The sequence below is a fragment of the Spea bombifrons genome, chromosome 3 (genome assembly GCF_027358695.1).
Source record: "Spea bombifrons isolate aSpeBom1 chromosome 3, aSpeBom1.2.pri, whole genome shotgun sequence".
Lineage (NCBI taxonomy): Eukaryota > Metazoa > Chordata > Amphibia > Anura > Pelobatidae > Spea > Spea bombifrons.
The window spans coordinates 26,862,487-26,889,150 of record NC_071089.1 but is presented as its reverse complement, the minus strand read 5'-3'; the positions used below and the strand labels follow the sequence as shown (position 1 = coordinate 26,889,150).

Sequence of the window (26,664 nt, the reverse complement as noted above, 5' to 3'; positions counted from 1 at the left end):
AGTAATCTGTAGATGGATAGGATGGAAACATCCTTCCTCGAATACACATATGGTCATTTATTTGGTGGCAGTGCACTTTTACATACAATTCTTGCTTAATGCTTGGTTTACACAAAGCCAACACTCAAACCCTTTATACTATATATTTGTTGCACTCTGCATACAGTGAATCCCATTACAGGTCGCTTTCACCATACAAGCCAGATGAGAAGCATGTGTAATCTAGAGCTCCAGGGACCGAACCACGTCCTTTGTATGGTGGCATTTTGGAAACGCAATACTGAGCTTGCTCTGGAGGGAGCTCCCTGCGAAGTTCCTCGGCCAATATATAGGGCTGTCAAAAAAAAACATAGCAGAAGAGGTATTGTATTAAACATCATAGCAGGTGCTATCATGATCATTTTGCCATATCATTTTGTGTAACAATTCAGGCTTCTTACATTGCCTAGTGATCACAAGAGAAATTAAAAGGGACACCATCACAAAGTCAAGGTTTTCTAGGAAATCTGTTGCAGGTTGTAAAACCATTTTTGTATGTGGAACGCTGAGGGTTTGGAGAAGTGACACTACTCATGGGTGAGACATTTTTTTTAAATAAATATTTTAGGAAAAACAATGTTTATTCTCCTTTGTATTAACTTTTGTGTTTCTGAAAATACAGTCTGGGATCAGCTGGGGTTGAACAGAACCCACTTATAATTTCACATACTTTCTTCAAAGATATTCTTTTTCTCTCTAATACCTTATTATGCAAACTTTGGTTTTGAATATGAATTTTATGATAATAGGTTTTTTTTTTCAAATAAGTTTATGCATAGTAGTTTACAGCAGACAGTCCTCCAACTAGAGATTAAAGACACTCACCTGGAGCCTTGGAGAAGACAACTGCATACAGCTAGATAAGTTCCCCGCTCTGGTTATATTACTAATGTTTTTGCTTTCACCCCAGCATGTTGTAATATTTTATTCCTTAGTTTATGTATATTTTTCCATTTTTACTTGCATTACTGATTGTTTCATAATAAACCTTTTTGCATCCGATGTAATCACACCAACCTTATCTGCTGCAAGGATTCTAAAAGCAGCAATCACTTGTTCTGCTGAGTCTGTTTCTGCCGTCTCCCTTGTCATGAAATCTATAAAGGATTGGAAAGAAACTGTTCCTGTCCCGTTGGGATCAACTAGAACCATAATCCGTGCAAATTCTGCTTCACCCTACAACATAAACAAGCAAAGTAAGCATTTTGTGGGGAACACTTAAAACATGAATATAATAGTTATTTTATTATAAATTAAATATTATATTTACAAGGTTGCTTGTTTTTCTTTACATAGATTGTAAAATGCTTCTTGTATTAAAACAAATTATATTCCTTTGTTGTTACACATACGATGATTTTTGGTTTCCTACCAGATCATAACCCATTGATATCAGACACGCTCTGAAGTCATCATGATCCATCAGTCCATTCTTTCTCTGTAGGGAAGGGTCAGTCATTTGGAAACACCAGATCCATGTAAGAAAAATGGGGGAAAAAAGTCAGTTCCAAATATATCTGTACTGATTTTGATGTGTACTGTGTATACCTAGGAACTCTATAGGTTTAACCTGGAATCTCTGGGTAAAGCACTGTTATGGACAGCTCTGGGTATGCCGCCCCTGTAAAGTGCCACCCTAGGCCTAGGTCAAGCCAGTCTGGGCCAAGATACAGCCCCCCCCCCGGGGCCGGTACAAAATTGTTAACAAAGGGCCGGTCCGGTGAACAATTTTGTATAAACCCAGGGAAGCAAGAACGCAGTAGGGTCACGTGCAAAACATAGGATCCGCATAAACGTGCAAAACATAGGATCCGCCCTGGTGCCAAATACTCAAGGTTTGCCCCTGACTGAAATGTCTGTCTCCTGGGAATTATGATGTATATTTTAAAATAATCACAATTTATTGTTTTAACTGCAACTTTTAGAAAACAACACTTTGTTATTATCAATATCAAAATCGGCACCAGTTAAGTTATTTTTTAAAATATTGCCCTAAAATTATACAGTAGCAACATTACATTATAGACATAGCCTTCTGACACTGTCCTACCACGCTTCTAAATGGTTAATGTGCATGTAGGATTCCTTGGAGTGTTATAGTTCTGTCCACACATACTTCTCAAGTTGTACTGACATCCTGTCCCTGATTACTCCATCAGTGGAATGTTGAGCCAACAAGTTGTGTAGAGATTAGGCATTCACCTCCATATGGGGGGGGGGATGTACCGTCCTATTATTGTGTGCAGTGTAAAATATATTACATGATAACTTAACATGACCATTATTTCAGATAGATTTTCCAAACAAGTTGCATGTTTTGCCCTTAAAGATTTCTTTTCTTGTTCAGTTTTGTTCAAGGTTTTATGGGCAATCACTTGGGTACCATAATGGTTAAATTAAACATGGCTGTTGTTGCCTGTGTCGGAGGGGGGGTTCTAAATCTAACCCTGAATGTAATGAAATAGGAATGTAATAAAATAGCTAATATAGCTATTACAGCTTCGCTGCCAAGTCAGAGGATATGAAAATAGTCCTAAACACAATGTACATAGCTCGTTGTTCCACATTCAAAAATAACTTTCCATGAAGGGAAGGCTGTCTGAGTGTTACTGATAACCTTGTACTTGATACTGCACGGCAGATGGGACTAATCTCACTCTGTTTCTGTGTGCTGGGTTTGCTTAGCGAAACGTACATAAACTGTGACAGTAAAATAACACAAAAAGATGGATTTTAATTTTCATCATGTCCTACACACTATCCTATACTGCTAATGTGGCAGATTCTCAAAAAAAAGTCAAATAATCCCTTCTAAGGGTTATGTGCGGTGTTTATATTAAGATACTGAACAAAATTCTGTAATGTTATGACAAGATTTTTATGAATTGGTAGGACAAATACAGGAAGATGGAGCTTCCCCAATAGAAAATTACTCCGGATAATATAATGTTATAATAAATTAAAGCAACTGTCTATTTTCACTACAATTAGTCATTAATTACTACACCTTGTCAAAATGATTAAAAGAAGAGCGGAATTCGTTAATTTGCTCCTGGGTGATTCCCTTGGCATCTCGTGTCAGCATTTGAGTTTCAATCTCGTTGATGGTTCTAGCTATGGTAGTCAGAAGAAGCTCCCAGCCCACACGGATGTGCTGCAAGATAAATGAAACTGGTTAACTAATATTTAAAATATTTTTTTTCATTTTTTTCTGTTTTTTTGCCCCACTACATGTGTTGTGACATGTAGATTTTTGTGAATAAACACTTGGTAAGACGGCACATCTGCCTCTGGTCCCCTTAAATATGTTTATTAGAAACACTTTCCAATCCCAGGCTTAATTGTACTGTGGCTGTCTCTTGTGCGAAAAGATTTTTTAAAAAGTTGTGGAATCATAAAAGGAAATTTTATCCTTCTAAGCAACCGAGGACATCGGTAGTTTGGTGTGTATGGGTGCGCGTGTGTGTATGTATGAATGTATGTATGTATATGATTATATAATTATATTGGAGGATCCAGGTAGTGAAGCACTGCGTTTTAAGATTTATATAACAAGGAAGGGCAGCACCTGGGACCTCTAGCATACAACCCTGAAAATATAGTTAAGAGTTACACTATATCATCGACAAGGTGTTACAAAACATGGTAAAGGCTTAAAGAACTGAACATACTTCCATTGTATAATTGGTGTGCTTGTTATCAAAGACGAGGGATTCTTGAATCATCTGGTGATCTCCCTCCAGCTTGTCAATGTTGGGCTTGTAGTTGACAATGTTGTGCTCCTGCTGCTTCAGGTTGTTCATCTGATCTTCCAGCGTGGCAGAGAGGTTTATGGAACTGCGAACAATCTCCTACATGAGGCATACGTTTACACGTGACAATGTGACCAAGAAATGATGACCCTTAATTGCCTGATTGTTTGAACGCCAAAATGGATCAGCTAGCAATAAGGTGTCTTATTGGATGAATATTGGACAATTCTTTTAAAAGAAAATAATAATTAAAATTGTTAATATAGTTATGATGGAGGAAAGGAAATTATGGAAATATATTTACAATTAAACACAGAATGGCACACAATTAAACAAAAATATCCCTTAAATTATGGCGTTAGCTTGCTGCATGTTTTATAATACACAAGGTGGGCTGAATGGTTCTTAACCCCCAACAAATATCTGTGCTCAGTGCACAGACTCTTTAAAGTAGCATAAACTGGATATGGTTCTGTCGCCGGAGTTTATATTTCATCTTCTGTATTCTGTATTACCTTTTTTTCTACTTTGATTTTTTGTTACCCAGATTTCCTTTGAAAACTGAAAACAACAGCTGTAACCGTGTGAAACACGAAATTAAATGTGACAAGGGGGTGACTGTCTCTGTATGATCGGTATCCCAGCTGTCACACGACTGCAGTCTTGGAATGCCTTGCGTCTCTCTTAGCATCAGAGACTACAATTTATTAAGCAGTGAGAAAAAGTTTCTAGTGAAGTTAAAGAGTAAAACATTTTCATTCCTGGTTTATCAGCCAACACTATTTGTTAGACACAGAACTTGAAGGCAGATAAAAACCATTGAGCTTATCTAGTGTGCCAATTTTCAACAAAAATACCAGCAAAAGCACACAGTTTGTCTGCATAAATAATTAAATAATCGAACATCTAAACCAATGTCATTAAAAAGTTGTTGATTCATAATGGGAATGGTGCACTTGAGCCCTCTGGGTCTGACCTTGTCTCAGGTGATAAGATCTCTAGTTATGGCTCCGGTCATTCATTTCTGCTTACCTCCATTTTGTTTTGTATCCACGGGCCTATAACATTAGCTTGAGAAGCGAACTGGCGACGTAGACGTTCATTGGCTTGTTGTCGGGATAACTCTTCCTGCAAGGAGTGGTCTCTCGTGGGCACAAGTTGCTTTACCTGAGTGAACAAATCCAAAAGTCAAAATGTCAAACGCTTGACCTGATGACATCATAGGGATGTTATCCAAGAACTGGTACAAAAAAAACAGCAGTCCAATAAAGAGTAGTGCATATTAAAGAATACCTTAATGCCTCTTAGCACTGTTATAACTAAGGAAGCTTATGGGAAATGAGTGATAACCTTTAGTCTCACGTATGATATGGATATATATATATATATATATATATATATATATATATATACATACATACAGACAGTACATATAATATATTAAGGTCCAGAGCCTTATTCTCAATGACTAGAGGCAGCAGTGACTTAATCAACACAATTGTACTAAGTCCTAGTTTATACAAAGTTATATAGGAATAATTTGTTACCTAAAAAAGTGCCATAGTATTATCTATCCGCTAACCTGCGGACGTATTCTAAACAATATTCAAGACCACCATTTCCCTATAAATTGTCTAAGAGTTACCTGAAATGACTTTAATTTCTGTTTTTTTATTAACTAAATCAAGGTTTATGCACCGTATACATTTCCATATAAAAAAGATCTCTCCAAATGCAGGGCCAGCCTTGCCATGGTGCAGAGTGGGGCAATTGCCCCAGACGGAACTTTTAGAAGAGGCGGCACTTTGCCGCCCCAAGCGCCTTATTTTTTTAAGCGGAGATGTTTTTCGGCGCCCCTCTCTCTCGTCTGCGAGCCCTCTAGCTCGGTCTCCGTGCCGGCTTGTAATGCTGAGCGCCGGAATATGATGTCATTTCCGGCGCTCAGCAGTGAAGCAGCGCGCACCGCAGCAGAGCAGGGAGACTCACAGCAGGACTGCTGGAAGGTAAGTGAAGTACAAAGGAGGGTAGATAATGAAAAGGTAGGGAGAGGAAGGGTAGAACGGCATTTCAAACTTCGCCCCAGGCGGCACTATGTCTTGGGCCAGCCCTGTCCATATGCATAATTACCTTTTCCCATTTGGTGCGCAGTTCCTCCAGGGTGATGGGACTATATGGGTTGACTGAAGATACTCTTATATTGTAACTCTGAATGACTTTTTCCACCTCGTTTTGGATGCCCACAATCGCCTGTCTCTCGCTGTCTGCTTGGGGCATGGTAGCTTTAAATTGTTCATGAGCGGTGATTAATTTCTAAAAATAAAAAAAACCCTGTTAGATCAGCAGCTACACAAAGTACAACATTAATATAGATAGCATAATATTTGTAAAATTGGATATTTTTGTTATCCTATTAAAATAAAATATAGCACTAACTGCCAACGTAATTCAGTGGATTTATACTATGTACATACCAGCAAGCTGTTACACACCAAGCAACAATAAATGTCTATTGTGTATCTACAACTCGGACAGTGAGTTTTTTTGGTCTATATATACACTAACATTTGCGCTGTACAGAATAATTATAAGTATTGTTCCTTGGAAACAGAAAAACATTCTAATCATGATTAGTGACAAATAAAGTAACTACCATGTTTCTTATGTGTTTACGCACATAGCAGGCTAAATACCCTGGCAAATTGCATATATATACATGAGAACAGTGACACATACTAAGGCTAAATCCAACCTTTTTAATTATGAAGCTTTGCTTAGTTTCATTTACACATGATAGTAAGCATCCAAAAACTAAGAAGAACATCTATTCAATGTTCTTGATTACAATACATTCAATTATTTTATGTAGTAATAAGTCCACCTTAAAAACTTTGCACCAGAATCACTTTTTATATATAATTATAATTATTTTAAAATAAATCATACCTGGATCTCTTCCACACTATGGACAATAAACATGTCCTGAAGATCCTCCATGGCTCCTTCCATCCAGATATTGAAGGGTACAGCCCGCTTTAAAAACTCCAAATGAAGCTGGTCAACAGTCTCTAAAAGTTTCTCTGTGCGCTGTACAAGATGGAGATAAACAAATTGACATAAAAACATTGATTTTGTTAGTTTAGTGTGAAGTGGTCAAACAGTTCTTTGATGTCAAACTATACTTCTGATGATATAGAAATCTATCTTTTGGAATAAGTCAGGTCCGAGAGGCACAATTATAATCTACTTTGAAACGTTAGATGTTCCCATAAAATCATTGCAGTGGAAAGACAATGACCTGAACGATGCTTTTGACATATTTGACATATGACCAATGCTAACCATGTCAGATGGGCCAAACATGGGGCACATGGGAAACATGGGCTTACTGTGTATCTTTATATAGAAATCCAGTTATTTTATTCACAGATGCTCAGTTGAGTGATAGGTCAAATTTTATAGGGGGTATATCACTCTACTTAAAATCTGACTTGAACAACCAGGATGATGCCAAACTGTCAAATGTGTTCCTAAGTGGGCAACCCAAGATGCCAATGATAGCCAAAGGGAAACTAAAGATGTTGAAACATCATCTGACGAGACCTCCATCTGAAGAAGATACCTCGCAGGTTTCTGAAATTATATTTAACTTTTTCTATGTTGACTCAATAAAAAAGTATCAACTTAAGACTCAATTTCACTTAGACTAATATGGTTATATGCTTCTTTCTGTTATTAAAGGGACTCTAGACTAATTACCTCAAGTGTTTCCCTTCGTTTCTGAGTTAACGTTCCTAGTCGATCCCACTGGTCACATATTTTCTGGCATCTTTCATTAATTCTGGCCGCATCATGATAGTCCAGTTCACTGAGTAAAGAGAATCATGAAAGTAATTTATATGTCCTCCTGACCGTACACATAAACATGGAATAGCATACGGAAGGTATAGTGCATTGTTTTTTCATTCATGCATTGCCAATTTAGACTTCCACAGACCTTAGCAGCTTCCTACAACCTATGTGATGCATTCAAAGTGCAGGTACTGGAACGTACTGGAACATTTTATGGACACAGGGCAAGGAGCTCTATGGAGGTTGCGTTGGTTAAGCACAATGCTCCATATTGTATTTGGACCAGGGAGATTTCTGATCTCTCCAACATTCTCAGAGCAGTAGTGTACCAGGGAGCCTAATGGCTCAATATGGTGCTCTGTCATCGGTTATGTGGCAGAGGGGGGTGCCTGTCCGCACTGCCCGTAAAGCGGGTTAGTTTACTTCAGGAACACAACTTAATAAAAACCTAAACTTTGTATGTAAATTGTACCATTACTAGCTAACTAGGGAATTCATTTGGAAACTTTCAGAACTAGCTAGGGCTCTTCTTCAGACATGCTTACAATAAAAAAACACATCTTAATCACAACATAGCAGGTCTCTTCAAATTAATTATTGTGTAATTACGGTATTTCTTAGGAGTCATTGACACCTTAACTTTAGTCACAAAGAAAACTCAGCTATTCTTTACTACTTAAAATACTGTAAATAACTGGGCTTTTACTCAGGCCAGACATTGTTAATCCAATTGAACAAACTAGAAGTGATTGAGGTCTAAATTTAGCCATGTAAAGAAAAGGGTTCTGAAAGGCCTGAGATAATATTCTTGAAAAGTTATGCTAGGAATTCTTTTACACAGAACCTATGACACTATCGAATTCCTGGGAAATCGTTTTATCGACTAAATGTCAGCAGCTGCGCTTCTGGGATTGGGACATACTTCAGCTCCTGGGCAATGGCCGCTATCTGCTCCACTCTGTCCTGGCGGGAAGCCAGCTCGCTCTCGAAGGCTTCGTGTTTCCTCAGCAGAGCGCGCGCTTCTGTCAGCGACACAGTCTCGTAGTCTTTCTGTATGAGCAGCTGCTCTTTACCTGCATAAAATGATATGTTTTCATTGAATAAACCAGTGGTAGGAATATCATTTGCTTCTTCGCATAATAACAGAATATTGTGGAATTAAAGAGATAGCTTAATGTCCCTGACAGCCTCGCCAAAGAGTTGATATGAAAGCTGCAAATTCCAAGGGAGATAAACCATAAATTTAAAGAGACCTCTAAGCTATAATTTGCATTAAAGTGTATGTGATGGCTGCAGTGGCCCTTTAAAATGTTTTTATTTTATTTTTATTTCTGATGTGACACACGTGTGAAACACAAAAAACATAACATTTTCAGTGATAAAACATCATTTCTAGGACACTGACTTCATACAAAAAAAATATGTTGGAGTTACATCTAAAGCAAAACCACTGATTCCATGCAACACACGACTCTTTTTCAACACATTGCACCATGGTCTCATCAGATGTGACTGACATAAACTGTACATCACAACAATTGAAACACAATTGTTCACACAACAGTTCCTCGTTTTCAGAGATTGAAAACTTTGTTCGCCCAGCACTATTATGCCCTATGCTCAAACCCTTCATCATATCTGTTTGACTTACCGGAAGTCCAGGATTCATGGGAAGAGGCCTTCTGCCTAAACTTCTCAGCTAGATGGTCCAACCTTTCAAGCCTTCTTAGCTCATTTAGTAACCACTCCTCATATCCTTTTTCTCCTTGCTCCAGCCTTTGCCATGCATTTGCAATGTCCTACGTAACATACAACATTTTATATGTTAAATGTATTTTCCTTAGATCATATAGTTAATGTTGTTTAATACTTCTTATTCTTAGGACTCAGTAGTTAACCCCCAGAACCTTGTGACTACAAATCACTTGGTAAAGCCAGTTCATACTCTGATATAGAATGTGACATTAAGAATAAACCATGGCTTTTGGAGTGCTGTGATTAATATCTAAACCTTTTTGTAGCTATTTAAAGGTGAACTCTCTGTAGGTGCAGTTAGATGACATCACAGCGGTTGGAGGCTGCCATCTTGGATAATCAGTGAGCATTCAGTGTTCTCTTTCTTTTGAGATAAAACATGCAAAAACAAATTTTGTAGCGGAAGAGAGACATCACCCATTTGGGACAAATTGGCGTGAGGCCGATGGCTAGATTTAAAGCTCATTGTATGCCTCCTTTCACTTTCTGGTTTGTGGGATGGTTAGAGGCATGGCTACGAGGCACAGCTTTGCCAACCCCTTTTAGGCACATTTGTGGTGTATTTAGAGCTGTTTGTGTAATAGTTATGACTTTTCCAGAACACTGGGATATACTCATACCCTCTAAACTTCCTGAGCCCTTAGGGACATAGAGTGAGGACAGGAGGTATTGTGTCCCAGACAGGGACTGAGCCTCCTAAACAGGGACATTTGGGAGGTATGCCACACAAAGATTGTGACACGTATAGATTCATGCAACTAGATTCAAAGAACTGACATGAACTTTAAAACTCTGCTGTCACTGACACCTTTTCATCCTGAACAACATAATTTAATCAAACATGCAGTCTCAGATAGCATTTGTTGCCCTATAGCATAACTGCTTTGGTTTAAGTCACCAAACAGAAAATGTTATAACAAATTAATCATATACAAGTTATAAAATCTGGATGTTTTTGGCTTAAACAAAAAAAGTTGGAAAGTAACAACATTGTTGTGTTTTACAGAGGTGAGGCCCAGGACTCTTTAGACCACTCACTCTCTTAATGTACAGATGACCAGATTTAAGTCCCACATGTTCTAAAATGTCAGTTTCTGCATTTTTACAACATTCAAAACCGTTTCACTGTATACTGAATGGAACCATTTAGTGAAATGAAAAGTTAATAGTATTTGCAATTTCTCCTATTTTGTTTACCAAACTGTACTTACTGAAACCATTTTGCCTTCGGAGGGCATGAATGCCGGCCTATTGCTTATCCTCAGCTTCGTCTGCAATGTGTTGAAGTTGATCTCCAACTGACACTTCTCCTGGACTCTGGGAGGTTTGTGTTTGCGACGATAATCTCGGAAATCCTCCAGTTTCTTCAGCATAGCTTGCATTGACTTTTCGGGTGTTCGGTTTTCTAACCATGGGATTGTACGCCGGATCCATTCTAAGAGCTAAGACAAGATCTGTTGCATAACTGATGGCATGAATAAACCCTCACTGAAGCCAAACCTTAGTAGATGATCCTGATGTGTGATTAAATGATATTGATATACTTCCTATTGCTTAAAAGTAATTTAGAAGCATATGGGTTGTTTCAGTAAAGTCTGAGTTGGCACAAGTTGCAACTTTAATTCAAGTTGCATGAAAGGGGCAACTTGAACTTTGGTCAAACCAGATATTTTTATTAAACATGGTTCAACCCAGTGCTTACTCATTATCCACATGAAAAGGAATTATTTTTTTTAATACTCACATGAACCTTCACTAAGAAGGAATAGGTACTTACCTCGCTTGCTAGCCTTTCATATTCTTCCATCATCTTTTCATTTTCTTGGTTCACAGCAAGAACTTTAGAGATCCGATTAGCTGCTGTTTCTGCCTGAGAAACATTATGACATATTAGTCACGGGTTTGAATATTGTTAATCCGACATATTCTGTAGAACTGCCAAGTACAACTTTATTCTTCAAGGATCTCGCTTCCCTAACTGGTCCAATAAATCTTGCTTTACCACTTATCAATTAAAACAAGCACACTACACATTGATCCAATCCTTTCCTCGGACACTCGCACTCTTACAAAAAGACAAGGCGGAAATACTTATTTTATAAAGTATTTGGAAATGAGGTCCTTATCCTCTATAGCATGGATCTTAATGCAGCAAAACGACCATACAGAGGAGAGTCATCTGAGATACCTGCTCTGCTCCAGCAAAGGCATGATAAAAGCACGACACATAAGTCATGATCGCTCTTTCGTCTGGTTTTGGAGTATTTACAATATCTACAGAGAAATAAAGAAAAACAAAAATAATGAATTGTCCCCACACTCATAGTTTAAGTATTAAGGAATTGTTAAAAACATATTAACATCTATAAAAGGTAAATACTGCTTGCATTGATTTACATACAGTAAAATGTTCTGGAATCCATAGAAAATGTAGTTCAATATGAAGATATCGAAAAATAGACCATTCCACCTTCCTGCTTTTATTGAAACTATGCTTCCTGCACATGCTCTGTGGTTTCCCATTGAAGCCAATAGGAGCTGAGCAGCGAATCAAATGTCTGCTAGGTGAATGCTGTGATTGGCCACTACTCCTACTGGTTTTAATTGAATCACTACAGCAGATGTACAGGAAGCATACTTCAGTACACTTCCTGCTTTCAGTATACATATATGTGACATTTCAACTCACCAAACTACTAACCTCATTATATAGTAGACTTTGTGTAGACTTTCAATATTTCTACTGAATAATCAAGCAATATCCCCAAAAACATAAAATACTGTAATGCAAGCCTACCTTCTGCATCCAACATCTTAGGGATATCCAGGTATTTTTCAGCAACATCCATTGCAAGGTTTATATTTCCAACAGCATCATCCTGTGGAATCAGAGAGGACAGCGTTCAAATTGTACCATCTAATAGTAAGATCATCGTATTAATAGACAACAAAATTAGTTACAAGACGTTTTCAGCCGTGGAAGAATTCATCTGAGAACAATCTGTTTAGTTAGGTGTCAGTAAAAATATAATGCAGAAATGCCACATTTACAACAGTCTGATATAAAATGTAGCAGGGCGACTTTAGAATGGTTAGAATAGTGCAACTATATTTATATTATATTTATTTATAATATATATTATATATTTAACTAATCATCATATATTTATTTCATGGCATTCATGTTAATAATGAAACAAAGATTTAACTGCAGAACATTAATATGGCTGTGGGGAAAAATACTGTAAATGCAATAATTGCTATAAATATCATGTGTATCATATCATATAATAACATTGCGTATAACAGCATTCGGCTATGCTCTGATGCGAGATTTCATTTGAGCCATCCACTTATACCAAAGATTACAGCATAGGTGTGGATTATACTATATCCATTGTAACGAGGGCCTCAGATAGCAATTTTGCCAGGATGCACTTAAATTTCTAAAAATAGGCATGTGATCTCATACACCGGTCATTTTCCTATAATCTCATGTCTTACTAGGCGACACGTCTCTTGTACACAAATTGTTGGGCACTGAAATGAACTGGCTGCTCAGTTACTGAATTCCACAGTCAACAAGGAATTTGAGTGTTAGCTGTAGGGTTCCAATGGAAATACTGGAATCATGAGAGTGGGTAGCGTAAACATTACAGAACAATATTGTGTGTCCCATACTGCAGTAAATATAGCAAATATATCATAATCAAGTTATTCATCTATTCGCATGTGAGGTTTATGAGTGAGTTTTTAACTTTGTTCATTGTTTTAAGAGTTTCTTAAGTCTGTTTTAATCGCAATGCAAAACATGCAGAGTTAGTCAATGTAGGGATTGTCACTTCAAATGAGCAGGCAGATTGTGACCTTATTTAGCTTGGAGTAGTCAATGAGATCTGGCCGATGTCTGTGGATAAGGGCACAAAGCCCAAGGCCATCTTTCCAGCTTTATGACAAATAATGCAAGAGAAAGAACACGGTTAGGCAATATTTTTAATGAATGAATGTGATTGTCTCAAGTTACCCAGTTTTCTCACAATATATTGTTCTAACTGTAGGGTTTGCATAGAGTATCCTTCCACCTGCAGCTAAGCGTATTGCTGGGAATAGGAAGATATGACATCATAACCCAGTGCCATGATGAAACATGTACAGGAGGGAAGAGTGCTGGGCCAATGCAGACACATATCTAGCTTCTCCCCACATAGACCTCTACAAACATAGCAACCTCCAGAAACTCTGATCTCTCATGTACACTGGTAAGAGAGTATTGGGGTGAGAAATAAACAAGGGGTAGAGTCATGTCACTAGTACCCATAAAAAATCTTATTAAAAAAAACATTTTAATCTTAAAGGTACACAATTATCTAACCATTCATGAATGCATTTGAATGCATGTGTAAGCTATATATTTTATAAAAAATATTTATTTACACAGAGTTATATTAATTTATTTTCTCCAAAATGAAACAGAATATAACAGTCTATGTATAATAAAGTCTTTGTATCAAGATCCTCTAGAATGTAAGCTCGTTTGAGCAGGGCCCTCCTCAACTTCTTGTTTCTGTATATATGATGGCGCTATATATATCGATAAATAATAATAATGAAGTATTCCCTACATATTTTTACCATGTAAGGAAATGAGCAAGAAGTAAAAGTGATTGTTGTCCTGGTGCAAAGATGACAAATGCAAAGATTTCTACACATTGTTATTTGCCATAGCCTTGATAATGATAGTACCCACCTCTTCTCCAAAATGAACATTTATGTTACAGTCTTAGGTCTAAACAATCGATTACGACTCTCTTAACTATTATTGTTAATGGCTGCTCTGGACCTACAGTGATGGACTGGATGGATATACCATTCAGATGCAAAGTGTGCCAGCCAGATGCTGTACAATCAATGCTGGGAAACAGTAACCTATACTGCCTTTCTAGACAGGCTATTTGTTGTTCAAAATAAACCTTTGAGACCTGTAGCTATGGCCTGTTACATCACCCGATATTTACACCGTTATTTATCCTATTGTACAGTCCTACAAAATATGGTGGCACTATACAAATCAATAAATAAGAATCCACAATGCTCCTGTCCCCCCCCTTCTTCTGTTATACGCAATGAATAAACATACGGATGTATATACTACAACCAGTTGCCGTTGAGAGGTGAGATAGAGATAGAAGGAATAGAAGAGAAAAGAGAAAGAAATGAGAGCGATATATACTATTTATAGAATTTGTGTTCTTTCTCTTCTTCTTATTGAACTATTATTATAATCTGAGTATAATAATTGAACCATGGCTGTTGTTTTTGTATGTTGTATTGTAAAAAAAATAATAATAAAAAATAATCTATAATGCTCCTAATAAATAACAGTATACAATACCCATAGGCTACCTCTTGGATCACCAGAAAATTCAACTCAAAGTTCTATAGCCTTTCCCATGAAGACATTGGACAGCACTTGCGTCGAGTAATAACATTATATAGATCGAGCTCGAACATGAAGTTACCTCGTATGAAAGTTCTGTATGTTCACATTGCGATAGGGAGCAGTTTTCCTTTGACACCACAAAAGCAAGCCTTCCTTGGCAGAGGTTTCTGATACAACAAACAACACAATAAAAATTTATTATATTTATGGACTTCACCCTACAATGAGAGGTCCCATAATAACCTTCAAAGAGTGAAGTTTTTACTGAAACATTTCAACAATACCAAGGAATCTAATGAAGGAAGCTCAAAGTAAAATGTAAAAAATATATATAGATTAGAACTGCAGGACATCATTTGAAGTTAGACAGGGTACAACATGCTGTTTATGTGAGGAAAATCTATTTTACCAACATATTTGAAGACCAGGTCAAAACTGAGCTAAGTACATAAAAGTCCTGACAACAAATCATAATAACTTTCAACTTCTGTTTCAGGACGTGTCTTGAAGCTACTTGCTGATATTTTAATAATATATCCGGGAAAACATGGTCATAATATAGACATAATATACATAGATTTAAATTTCAGCATTTTTAATTCTTACCTTCTACTGATATATCTTGAATAGCAAAACGAAGAATGATTGTCCAAATCATGCCCAAAGTCATTTTTACATTTCCATCCACAATTTCTACGGCAGAAAAATACTCATTTCACTCTTTTTTTATTTCAACAAGGTTTTTCGGCCTGGATTTCAAGAATCAAGTTATTTTAACAGCTCGTTCATTTCAGCATTACATTTTTTACTAGAAAGGTTATCGGTATTGTTCATATTAGGCTTTGATGGATTTGTTACTACTTTTACTTGGTTGGCCTTTACTAGGCCTCTAATGGGCCCATTCCTACATCTAGCAGAAATAGACACTGTTCTAGTACAGTATATACTACACTTGACTGCCCTTTCCACACGTGAGATTTCTCAGAAGTTGTGACAAAACAGCAGCCAGCACCCATAAAATATCACATTTTTTTAAATCATATTAAAATACATAGACAAGACCCATAAAGAATAACTATCACTCTGCAAACCCTAAATGTATTCATTGGCTTAAAATAAATTACATTTTCCCCTTAATATATAAGAATGCTTCATACACAAAACAGCATCATGAGTTATTATTAAGTAAAAAGCAATAATAATAATAATAATAATAAAAATGACAATTCTTTTGACAGAGACTTGTCCATTAAAAAGCAGACTAAGAGTAGCCACAGATGAACATTATAGCTTCTCGCGTCCACCGAGTTTAGAGTAATTTAACAGGGGCACAAATATTACTCTTCTCTTATATTTTCTATGCATGGATGCCATTTGTCTATATGTACCTTCTGCTCCGATGGATACCAGTTTTACTCCTTTACTGGCAATGTAGTCCAAAGCTTTGTTGACGTTGGCAATCTTATGGAAACGCATCTTTCCCCTATCAGGTTTTGGAAGCCTCTCTCCTATGGCGGTGGAAGAAACAGTAAAAGTACATTGTTGCTGGTGTTTTCAAATAATTGTTAGGTACAGTGTTTGATGTATGATTATTTATTTAGTTAAAATAAATGTAAGCAACAGACACAGACAAACCAACGCTAGAGGTGTGCACAGCATAGTGATGGTCCTAATGTTGGATATTGGCTGGGCACCACCTGCCCAGCAGACTTTATATGATGTCATTTGTTGCACTGCATTTTAAGGGCATGTGGGACCAAGTTGGCTATGGAGGCATTGTCGGTTAGGCACAGTCCTCCATAGTATACATGGAATGTTACAAGGCAGATCTCTGACCTTCCCAACTAATCCATGGAGCAGTGGTGCGTCGGGAAGCCTAGCTTTGCTCTGGCTTATATTCTTTTTGAGAAAACCTTTGGTCTCGATCTAAAGCTGGATGGATCACCCAACTATAACCAATACATAAGATGAATAGTTCTATGTTTCCAAGCTTTACATTAAAAACTAGGTACTATTTTCTGAAAACACCAATAATTGCAACCTTATTTTGTCACCACTAGAGGGAGTGCCAGAAACCTCTGGCATTTGTTTTTACCCATGACTTTAAAAGAATATGTTTAATATTCACAGCTAATGCCTGACTGCCATATAACTAGTGCTTTGGGTTACCTGAACCATGAGTTTCCAATTTACAAACCCAAAATTCTTATACAAGAAAATAGTTTTGTCCTGATGTGATTAGAAAAATGCATACACTACTACATAAATATATTCAAAGTACATTGGTGTTCAATTTAAGAATAATTAATAGAAAAGTGTTTTATCAACTTACTAAGATAGCATTGTTTTTTATTCACAATTTAACACCATACACGTGTATTATTTTACTAAATATTTACTAAATATTTTCAGGCTCTTTAAGCACTGGAGACTATTTTGGTGTGAACATCATAAGCCACCATCCCTTTCAGAATGATGGCATTTTATACCGTGCATGTTGAATGCTGAGCCCTGCTACAAAAGAAGAATGGATTTAAGAGAAATTGACTATGCATGGCACTTTTTGTTATATGCAACCCTAATGAAGCACACTTTGTGTATTATTGTGTACCCAGTATAATTTATCAGGATAGTTGAATTTGTTTATGTATCAATTATTGTGAATGCTAAGGCTGTAGAAGATCAAGATACACTCATACCCACCGCATACTATGAGATCCTACAAAATGGGGCATCAAGAGAGGAAAGAGGGACAGAAGCCTTTGGGTCCCAAAGAGAGACAATCTCTCGTAAAGAAGGACATTTGGAAGTTGCAATGCATGCGCATGACCTGCACGTGCTGTAGATCCCATAGTGCAGGTTCAACTTAAGGACACTAAGTCTAACTGAACAAATCAAGATATGAAATATAAGTGTTTTTATTGGTACAATATCAAGAAATAACAATAATTTGCAAACAAACCTGAAATGACTTCAAGGAGAAGCATAAGTTTAAGTCCATTTCTGAAATCTTCCTCGATGTTCTCAATTTGTGTGCTGGCTTTCCGCAAATGTGAATTGCACCATGCCGTAAATGTCTGAACAAATATCAACATGTTGAATGTTAGCAAAACCCAATTTAAGTAATAATTTCACACATTTATACAAAACCACAGCCATATGTGTAGCTGACTTGGTATCTTTACTTGTAGGGGAGTTACCTTCAAACTCCTCATCTTCATTCAATGAATGAAGATGAATTCATTGAAGATGAATGAAGATCTGTGGAATCAACATTTAGATGTGCCTTTCTTACTGGAAAGGCATCTTATAGTATCAGTGAAATAATACATATTCTTCCTCAATAATGATGGAGAAAAACATTCTCAAGATGCAAAATATACATTTTAGTTAGTAAATTTCCTACAGGTGTGGAATCATGCAAAAGACAGAAGAAGCCGCTTCTCAAATGATGAAAAATTACACTTCCGGGAAAAGGATTTTTCAACTTTTTTTTTTACTGGAAACTTTTAATGAAAAAGACAAGAACATGTTCAGTAGACTAGAAAATTCCTGCTGACCTCTGTTCCTTACTGCAAACCCCAGGAGAAGAAGCTGTATATATTTCTTGTTATGTGTGGCGTGGCAGGTATATTACCTATACCTCTACTACTCATGTTACTCCTATTTTAACCGATATTCCATTTATTTTGAACATGTCCCTTCACTTTCCAATTCATGTCACACCTAGTTATCCTTTTATTTTAGCATGGAGGTGATGGGGAGCATGGGTAACCCATCCTATGTAAAGACACGACTGTAATCTGAAGTTCTAATCACAATATCATGCCACTATCAATATCAAGCATGTGTTTATGACACTAGGCTAAGGTCAAGACCTTAAGGCTGGAAAAAGTTGTCCAAGACCTGGGATTACCTTAGGTGTCCACAGATGTCCACTGTGCCCCCTCAACAGATGCCAGAGGTGGTTTTAGGCTGCACAGTTTGCAGTATGTGCAGCTGTTGGCATAAATCCCCCTATGAGCAGTCCTTCATGGTCTATTTAACATCTGATGTGTCGTATTTTGTAGTGTGCCCTCTGCTCACCTGATGTGTTATTGTCCACTTGCTTTCCCTTACAGGTTGACATCACCTGTGACTCTGAGTTTTTCTTATGCATTCCTCTTACGCACCCATTGTGCTGTTGCGTCGCAGAGCGTGTCCCTTCCAGACACTGCAGGTACATTTTTGCCACCAAACATGTTCTGGGTGGAGTATCTTTCCCAATATATTACTATCTCTTCCTTCCACCAGGATGTGTGAAATACTATTAGATTTCCAGTGCTGGTTCCTGCTTGTCCTGATATTGAGGCCACCACTTCCCTCTAGCTTATTTTTGATGATTCTGGCTACTGAACCTTGGCTTGTTTTACTTGTCTCAATTGTCTCGTCATTAGGTACTGCTTTGCTCTTGGTTCTGACTTTGGCTTCCCTTTTACTCAAGAATTGAACTATGCAGGTCTATTTTACCATCTGAAGTCATTTGTGATGTTTGTCCCCACACTGAGTATCCTACCTCTTGTACTTCTGTACTGGCTTCAGAACTAGCAGCACTACCTGAAATCTAAGAGAGCTGGTATATGACCGAAGCCCAGCATCTGGTGGTGCACACAACTTAGAGGAATTGTCCCCTCTATTATACTGTGGCAGGTGTGACTGGGTTAAGTGAGGGAATGGGATTGGGAAGCAATAGGGTATGCTTGGCCAGAACTTCATTATTATTGAAAAAAGCATCTTACCTACTTCTTCTTGTCTCTTTGATGCAACTCTTTCTTGTCTTCCTGAGTTGGGTGCCCCACTCTGTCATCTATCTGCCCCTTGTGACTCACTCCTGTTACTGTCTGTGTTGGTGTTCTTTCTTATACCATTCTTCTTGTTTCACTTTTCCCTGAGCCTCCATATCTCATGTGTATTTGTTTAAAGAGGTAGAAATGGACTTGGATTTCTCAGCCACAGTGAACAAAAAAAGATCCAAATCCATCAATGACTCAAATGATCATGCCCCTAGCTTTTACCATAGGGACAAATCATTATTATTCTCATTAAAACAAGCAATTTCTATTGGGTTTGGTAGTTCTAGATTGCAATTAGTTTTCATCGCAGTAGAAATGTAGAACACTTCCACAATAAACACTGAAGACCCATAAAGATTTATTAATAGACTGTACAGCCCAAGCAAAGCATATTACTCAGACTTTTAAAACTACAAGACTCCACAGTACTTCCAACAGGATTTACTGTACTGTATACTTAGTTACAAGAGCGCAGCCAGCTACGAGTACCAGGGGAGCACTACTTCTTAACAGTAATAGACCATGAGGACAACCCTGTGACATTTAAATGCTAACTCGGTAAGCCAGGCATTTCAGCTTTTGCAAGGTTACTCATCAAAGTAAGCCTACAAAATAAGCTGCAGTCTCTTCACACACATAAACCTATCCAGGTGTAAGCTAAATCTAACCTTTTGTTGTCTGTTGTTAAACTATTAGTGGTTTTGCCGTATGCCTCTTAAATATATATATATATATCTATCTATATATATATATATATATATATATTTATATATATATATATATATATATATATATATAGATAGATAGATAGATAGATAGATAGATAGATAGATAGATAGATAGATAGATAGATAGATAGATATACTGTAGTATTGAAATTATGTTCTCAACAGTGGTTCAGCTGTAGGTAAGCTGAAGAAAGAATAAGTCTCTAAGGATCTAAGAATTTAGGTTTTGTGAGGGTTTATTTTTTAAAAAAAATGGTTATTAATGTAGATCCAGTTAGATGTTAGCGAGGCAGTAAAGATTCAAGATAGAATTGATCAAGTAGTCCACTAAAATACCAACTAAAGACAGTTTTGCCAGTTTTGGAAATGTATTTTCTATCACTGATATTGATAGCACTAGCCAACTAGTTGGGGGGTAGGTTTGTACAATATTGATTTTTTGATGATGACCTTGATTGTTCAATATCATTATTTAAGGATATGTGAAGGACTAAAATACGCTTTCATTCCAACTGAGTTGGTGACAGAAACTGTAATAGAACAGGAGACTGATCATCTTGCTAATATGACAGGACTAGATGGTGTCATTGGTTAAAGGGCAGTCTAATGCCCCATACAGCTCCGCCAACAAAGAATACAAATTAAAGTACTTTGTAAAAACTTTATTGTACAATTTTTACTTGTAAACAAATACCTTAGTTGCCAATTATTAACAGAAACTTGCTCCAATTGAAATCAATGACAGCACTTCTCTTTTGAGCACTTAGATGTGCTTGGCCTACTTGCAATGAAAATTGTTGGGGTCAGGGAAAGACATCATATGTATAAAGAGGATTCGGATGAATTAGAATAAGCTAAATACTGCTCCACCTACCCAGGTGGATTCTTAGATCCTTGCTGTTGGTCTCTACCTGAAAGTAATGTCCAAGTGGATATTACATCTCTCCCAAACAAACAGCTCAACTAAAGAATAAAGTTGAGCTACAATCTTTGGCTACAATCCACTCCAAAGTCTAGAAAACATCTATCTATACTATGTTTTCACCTATGTTATGGTGAGAACTTTTGTTATTACAACAAAAACTAAAACAGGCAAAAATTAAACAGGCAAGTGTAGCCCAAGTTTATTCTGTAGAGTGGTGCTGGATGTCAAATACTTTATCTCCAGAGGGACCCTTGAGGTGTACATCCAACCAAGGATTTGGAGTTAATAAGTAGAGCTAGAGCCACGATAAGTAAGATGTGTAACATGAAACCCTGTATTGTCAACAGGTTGATAAAAAAAAAATCAGTAGATTCTAAAGGGCAGCTGAGTAATGGGAAATGGTAATGTTCAATTAAATGATTCTATTATTTTATGAGTGGAGGCTGATTATCTACTGATTTGTTCAAGGATGATATGGGTGTGGAGAATATTGCTAAGGGTTCCATTTACTTGCTTGTGCAAAAGATGTAATCTCGAGTATAATTACGTCTCACACCACATATTTGGTTTATGAACCCCTGGCTTAATGTCAATATAGTCTTCAAAACATCCTGTATTGAATATACAGTTGTCACACAGATGAATCTAAGACCAATCGAGCTACAAAGAGTTAAAAGCGGCAGAAGCCAATCTAAGACTGAGCCAGACCCCAAGCAGGGGATATGGATTTGGATGAGTGCCAAAGCCTACAAGGTTGAAATTAATGAACTTTTGTCTTTTTTTTTTTCAACTTAAATTACTATGTTACAAAATATATTGAAGGTGCTAATCCACTTAGACAATATATAATAATTGCACTCTTGTGTATGTTAAGCAAATAATGTATTCTTTCCTGAATATATAGCATATTATATATATATTTTTTTAAAAAAAACCCCTATTCAGATAAGTAAATCATTATTTTCTATTTTAAAAAAATGCTCAGTTAAATGTGGAATAAACTGGCAAAATATATTCGATTACTTGCCCTGATAATAAAACCACCCTACATTCCTATATAATAAGTTATGCTTTCTATTGTTTTAATCGTTATTTTATTTTAACCCCTACCACTAACTCTATGTAACTAACTCCCACTAATTCCCAACTAACTACCCCCCCCCAATATACATTACATATTACACAATATTAAACAAAAATGAACATCTTAGGCTAAGGTAAAAATAATAAAAGCAGTGCTTACAAGTTACAAGGTAAATCTATGCATGTGATTGGCTGTAATCGCGGTGACGTGGGATCCCCTTTTTATGTTTATTAGGTGCGTCATTAGTCTTCTAGAGACATTGGTCAAGAAGGGGATAATTATATCAAGACAACAAACAAAATGGAAACTTTTAATAAATTCTTTCGGATTCTATTGCAACAACCTATCAGCGCCTTTTTTGGTATCATATGGTATCATATTACAAAGATGTAAACATGGCAAATTGTGCACCGTTTTATAGTAGTTAACATGTTAAATCCAGCAGGGTAGCCGGAACCGCACCTTTAATGTTAAAAATATAGAGTGTTTCTTTTCTAAAAGACTTCTTACATTAAATGACATAGCTAATCTACCAAACATGTTTTTCTCTTCCTAGGTTTTCTATGAAGCATTTCAAGAACCAGACTAGATTATATTTTACATTTTAAATTAAAATGCCCCAATTCTAGTAAACGCTTTTTTTACTCCACCCGTCCAATTAATATTAAAATGTGAAAAAATCAGGGTTTTATAAATACGCATCTAACACAAGAAAATACCCAACGTTTATGTTGCAAGTAAAAAGTGAAATCTGATTAATATGTTATATATATATATTAGAAAAAAATGATGAAATCTCCCTTAAATAGTAACAAAACGTATACTCCTACAGCAAAGTGTACTAAAGAAAAACGCTGGATTACCTAAGGCTATAGTTCCTAACAAACCGCAGTTATAATAAGCAGTATCAGCTATTGTAATCCCGCGGATTTTTTCATCTGCTACCCGCGTCTGTTGACAGATTTCATACCAGGCATATCAGCCAAATGGCGGTAGTCTAGATCCCGCTACCCACAATAGTAACAATGGCTCTCTCATGTCTCCACGCTTCCAGGAGATTGTCTCATAGGGTATACATGTGTAGAGGCTGCCAGGAGACTCTGGCCGGTTCACCGCAGTAAATGTTTTTGTCCCGCAGCCAGCACATTGCTCCCTGTCACTTGTATATACAGAAAATAAAACACAGTCCGTGTGTGGATACACAAACATGAATTATAGATCGCTTCCAATGACATGTTTAGAAATGTATAGCATTTGGGAAAGCGATAGAAGAGTAACCGGTGGAGAAAGAGTAATGGGTCAGAGGGAAATTACTTCTTATGCCATCATAACATTTTAAAAATGTTGATACATTTAATAAACATGACCTTTAAATGCAGCTTTAAGTGCTATAACACATAAAGAATATAAAATACCGGAAATGAGCCGAAACTGGCTTCAGTTATTATGCTATAAAATTTTAAGGGTCTGTTTTGCCAATTTACACTTACCACCAGTTAGGTCCAGTGCTGGTTGGAAGAACGTTGCGTGGAGGTCTAATGAGACCCACTTTGTTGGCATGCGTGAAAACCCTCCCATTGATTCAATAGGAGCTTTTTCCTGCCGCAAGCAGTCAGAATGGTCAGGCCATGGAATATAAGGGGAGCTGCAGCTTCTCATAAAGTATTATGAATCCTTTTTGGTGAGGTTGTATTGTCCCATTAGCCGGATAAAATTGAACAGACCTAGCATTATATTATTGATCAGTGAAGAATAGTGAACCTTGTTAGTATTAACATCCTTGATCACGATTGAAACACAGGCTGAAATGACAGGACTGTTATGTCTGCACCAACAGTTAATGATGGCTCTTAGTTTCCACAGACAGCTAGCCTGGCATAAATCATATAAATGGCTGTGTCAGACAGCTAATCCCTGCTGACAAGCAGATAAAAAGGTTAGTTTTACCAACTTGTTAACCTGTGGCTTGCTCAATATGGTAATGCCCAAAAGGATAAAATCTGTGATAAGCTCTATTTTTACATATGTTCTCAGACCACTTCATATAATGTACGCGTTCTAGCTCTGTTACTTTGGCCAAAAGTTTCTGCAGGCAAGGGTTTCATTAGACAAGCAGGACTTCTTTACTACTGCCATAAAGAATCGGCTCAGTGTGGTGCTGGAGCAGGGAAATTCACCAAACATATCACATGACCATCTGCAATGGCGGCCTCCAGTTCTAAAGATTAAGGACGTTTATTGGAACAAAAGATGGTGTGTTACATTCCCATCACAAGGCAATGTTTTCTCCAACATATTTAGGTGAATTTAACATTCACTCCAGAGAGAGAGACTGTAATTCTATGGAAACTTAGATCTTATGGAAAGCTCCTTAAATTGGGTATATAATTATATTTATAGGTGTTAGCCTTGTCATTCACACACTACAAGGTTCTTTTGAGTTACCATGCAGGAATATTGGTTAAATATAAAATGCTTAAAAAACACTGCCAATGAATTATTTTGCCACATTTTATATTAAAAGAAATATATCCACGGGGTCTGATTTTACTTTGTCATACCCCAACATTTCAGTTGTCCAAATCAGGACACGTGACCATCTCACGGCTCTCAGCTTCAGCGCATCATGAGTTGGCCACATTGGACCCGCATTGACTTTGCAGCTTCCTTGGCTGGTCAGGGGAGATCAGAGGACACATGATGCCCTCTGCTCACAAAATCATATCTGTGGCTATGTGGGAGAGCAGGATACTCCAGTACATGGAATGTCCAGAGAAAGCTGGGACACTTGGGAGATATGCTTTTGTAGTGTTGAGGGGATTATTCAGACCCCTAAAGTGTTTCGAGGAAGAGTTGGAGAAGGCTTGGGGATGGTACTTGCAACATTTTATCTTGCGATACTATGAATAATATCTATATTACTAACAGCATGGATAGTAACCAATCTTATTTTTTCCTGATGCAAGATGCTTGTATGTTCTGTAGTTTCATTGATGAATTTGCATGTACATAATCATCAATGAAACTTAATGGCATGGACTAAAGTCACACATGCACATTGGCATGTTTTAAAAGAAGACCCTCATTGTTATATGAACATACAGTGGGGCACTCTCAATAAGGAGTACCAGTCCTGTGAAATAACTGCACAGGAAACACACTAAAGGACCACCAAATGAACCCAGTCATGGCTTAAGTGCAACATTAAACTCCCAAATGGTTACTTTTGGTATTGCAAGGAAAAGATTGAGCACGGCTCCTGGTAGACGCCCGCAATCCCAAAACCTGAGAGTCATAGATCTGGATCATATTACCCAAAATAAATCTGTCTCTGATTTTGCCAGAACACCCAGGCTGTTATGTACTATTGGCAGAAACAAAATAGGACATATTTTCCCCAACTACCCCACGGAACCAACATGATAAGATTAAATATAAATACAAATCCAGATGTTAAAGCACAGACTAGAGATGTATAACTAAATGTAATAAAATGCTCTCGTATGTATCACATATTAGTACATTTCTGCCTAGCATGCTCCACATTTGAGTAGATGCAGTGCCCTGTATTACCTTCAGGAATATATACTGTTTTATATGTTGTGTTGAGTTGTATGTAACCTAAAATATACATCTTGCAGTTGTATACATAGCCTCTCTATTGCATCGTTTCCCAAAAGCAACAGACTGAAGATTCACTGTACTCCATACCTTTCTTTACTTATGTAATATTTACTGCATTTTCCATTAAACATACATTTAATACAATTGTATAGAGTTATCATCATGTCTGCTATTATATATATAAGTAGAAGGCAGTGGTAAACCCCTTGTTACAAAATAAGATCTTTTCATCTATTAGTAGAGATGAACACAACTTTGCCCACTGAAATGCCCTTACTGTCTTCTAATTAGGTGGTATGCCCAACCTTTCTTTGTTGCTTTTCCCATGCCGGATCCAAGAGCATGTCCCGGTCCCATTCATCTTCTTGGTTCATATACTCTTCCTCTTCATAGGTATAGTTGTACATCTCGTTGGCAGATACTTGGTTCATGCCGTTAGACAAGCAAAGCTAACAATCTGAAGTTGAATTGTGTCACAAGATAGTTTGCGTTGGAATAACTTGCTGATGGCAGATGGGTTACGATGAAACCGTGATGTTGAAAAAAAGTGGAAGAGATGATCTTTGCTAAAGTTCACGCTCAATTCATTTGCCTCTCCTGGACACCCCTTGTGCCTGCTTCCCTAGTGCAGCCAAC

At 37.1% G+C, this 26,664-nt stretch overlaps 1 protein-coding gene across 1 annotated transcript; it reads right to left on the bottom strand.

Annotated features, from left to right (window-relative positions):
* ACTN2 (actinin alpha 2) lies at positions 1 to 26,664 on the bottom strand. The gene is made up of 21 exons (XM_053460074.1): positions 26,334 to 26,664; positions 17,798 to 17,912; positions 16,224 to 16,343; positions 15,442 to 15,528; positions 14,915 to 15,002; positions 13,263 to 13,341; positions 12,193 to 12,274; positions 11,584 to 11,669; positions 11,173 to 11,265; positions 10,607 to 10,837; positions 9,292 to 9,439; positions 8,563 to 8,713; positions 7,548 to 7,656; positions 6,735 to 6,875; positions 5,919 to 6,101; positions 4,824 to 4,958; positions 3,711 to 3,890; positions 3,047 to 3,193; positions 1,412 to 1,477; positions 1,057 to 1,215; positions 1 to 334 (listed from the first exon to the last, which is right to left on the bottom strand). The coding sequence occupies exons 1-21, from the start codon at positions 26,457 to 26,459 to the stop codon at positions 176 to 178; spliced, it is 2,685 nt and encodes an 894-aa protein (XP_053316049.1). The 5' UTR covers positions 26,460 to 26,664; the 3' UTR covers positions 1 to 175.

Bases quoted from the DNA above. Each gene is read 5' to 3' on its own strand.
- ACTN2 (XM_053460074.1), bottom strand. From the start codon at position 26,459: ATGAACCAAGTATCTGCCAACGAGATGTACAACTATACCTATGAAGAG. The intron at 13,342-14,914 runs GTAACTTCATGT...TTTGTCATAAAG, and splicing joins ATACAGAACTTTCATACGAG to CTGGAAAGATGGCCTTGGGC. The intron at 3,194-3,710 runs GTATGTTCAGTT...TTTATCTTGCAG, and splicing joins ACACCAATTATACAATGGAA to CACATCCGTGTGGGCTGGGA.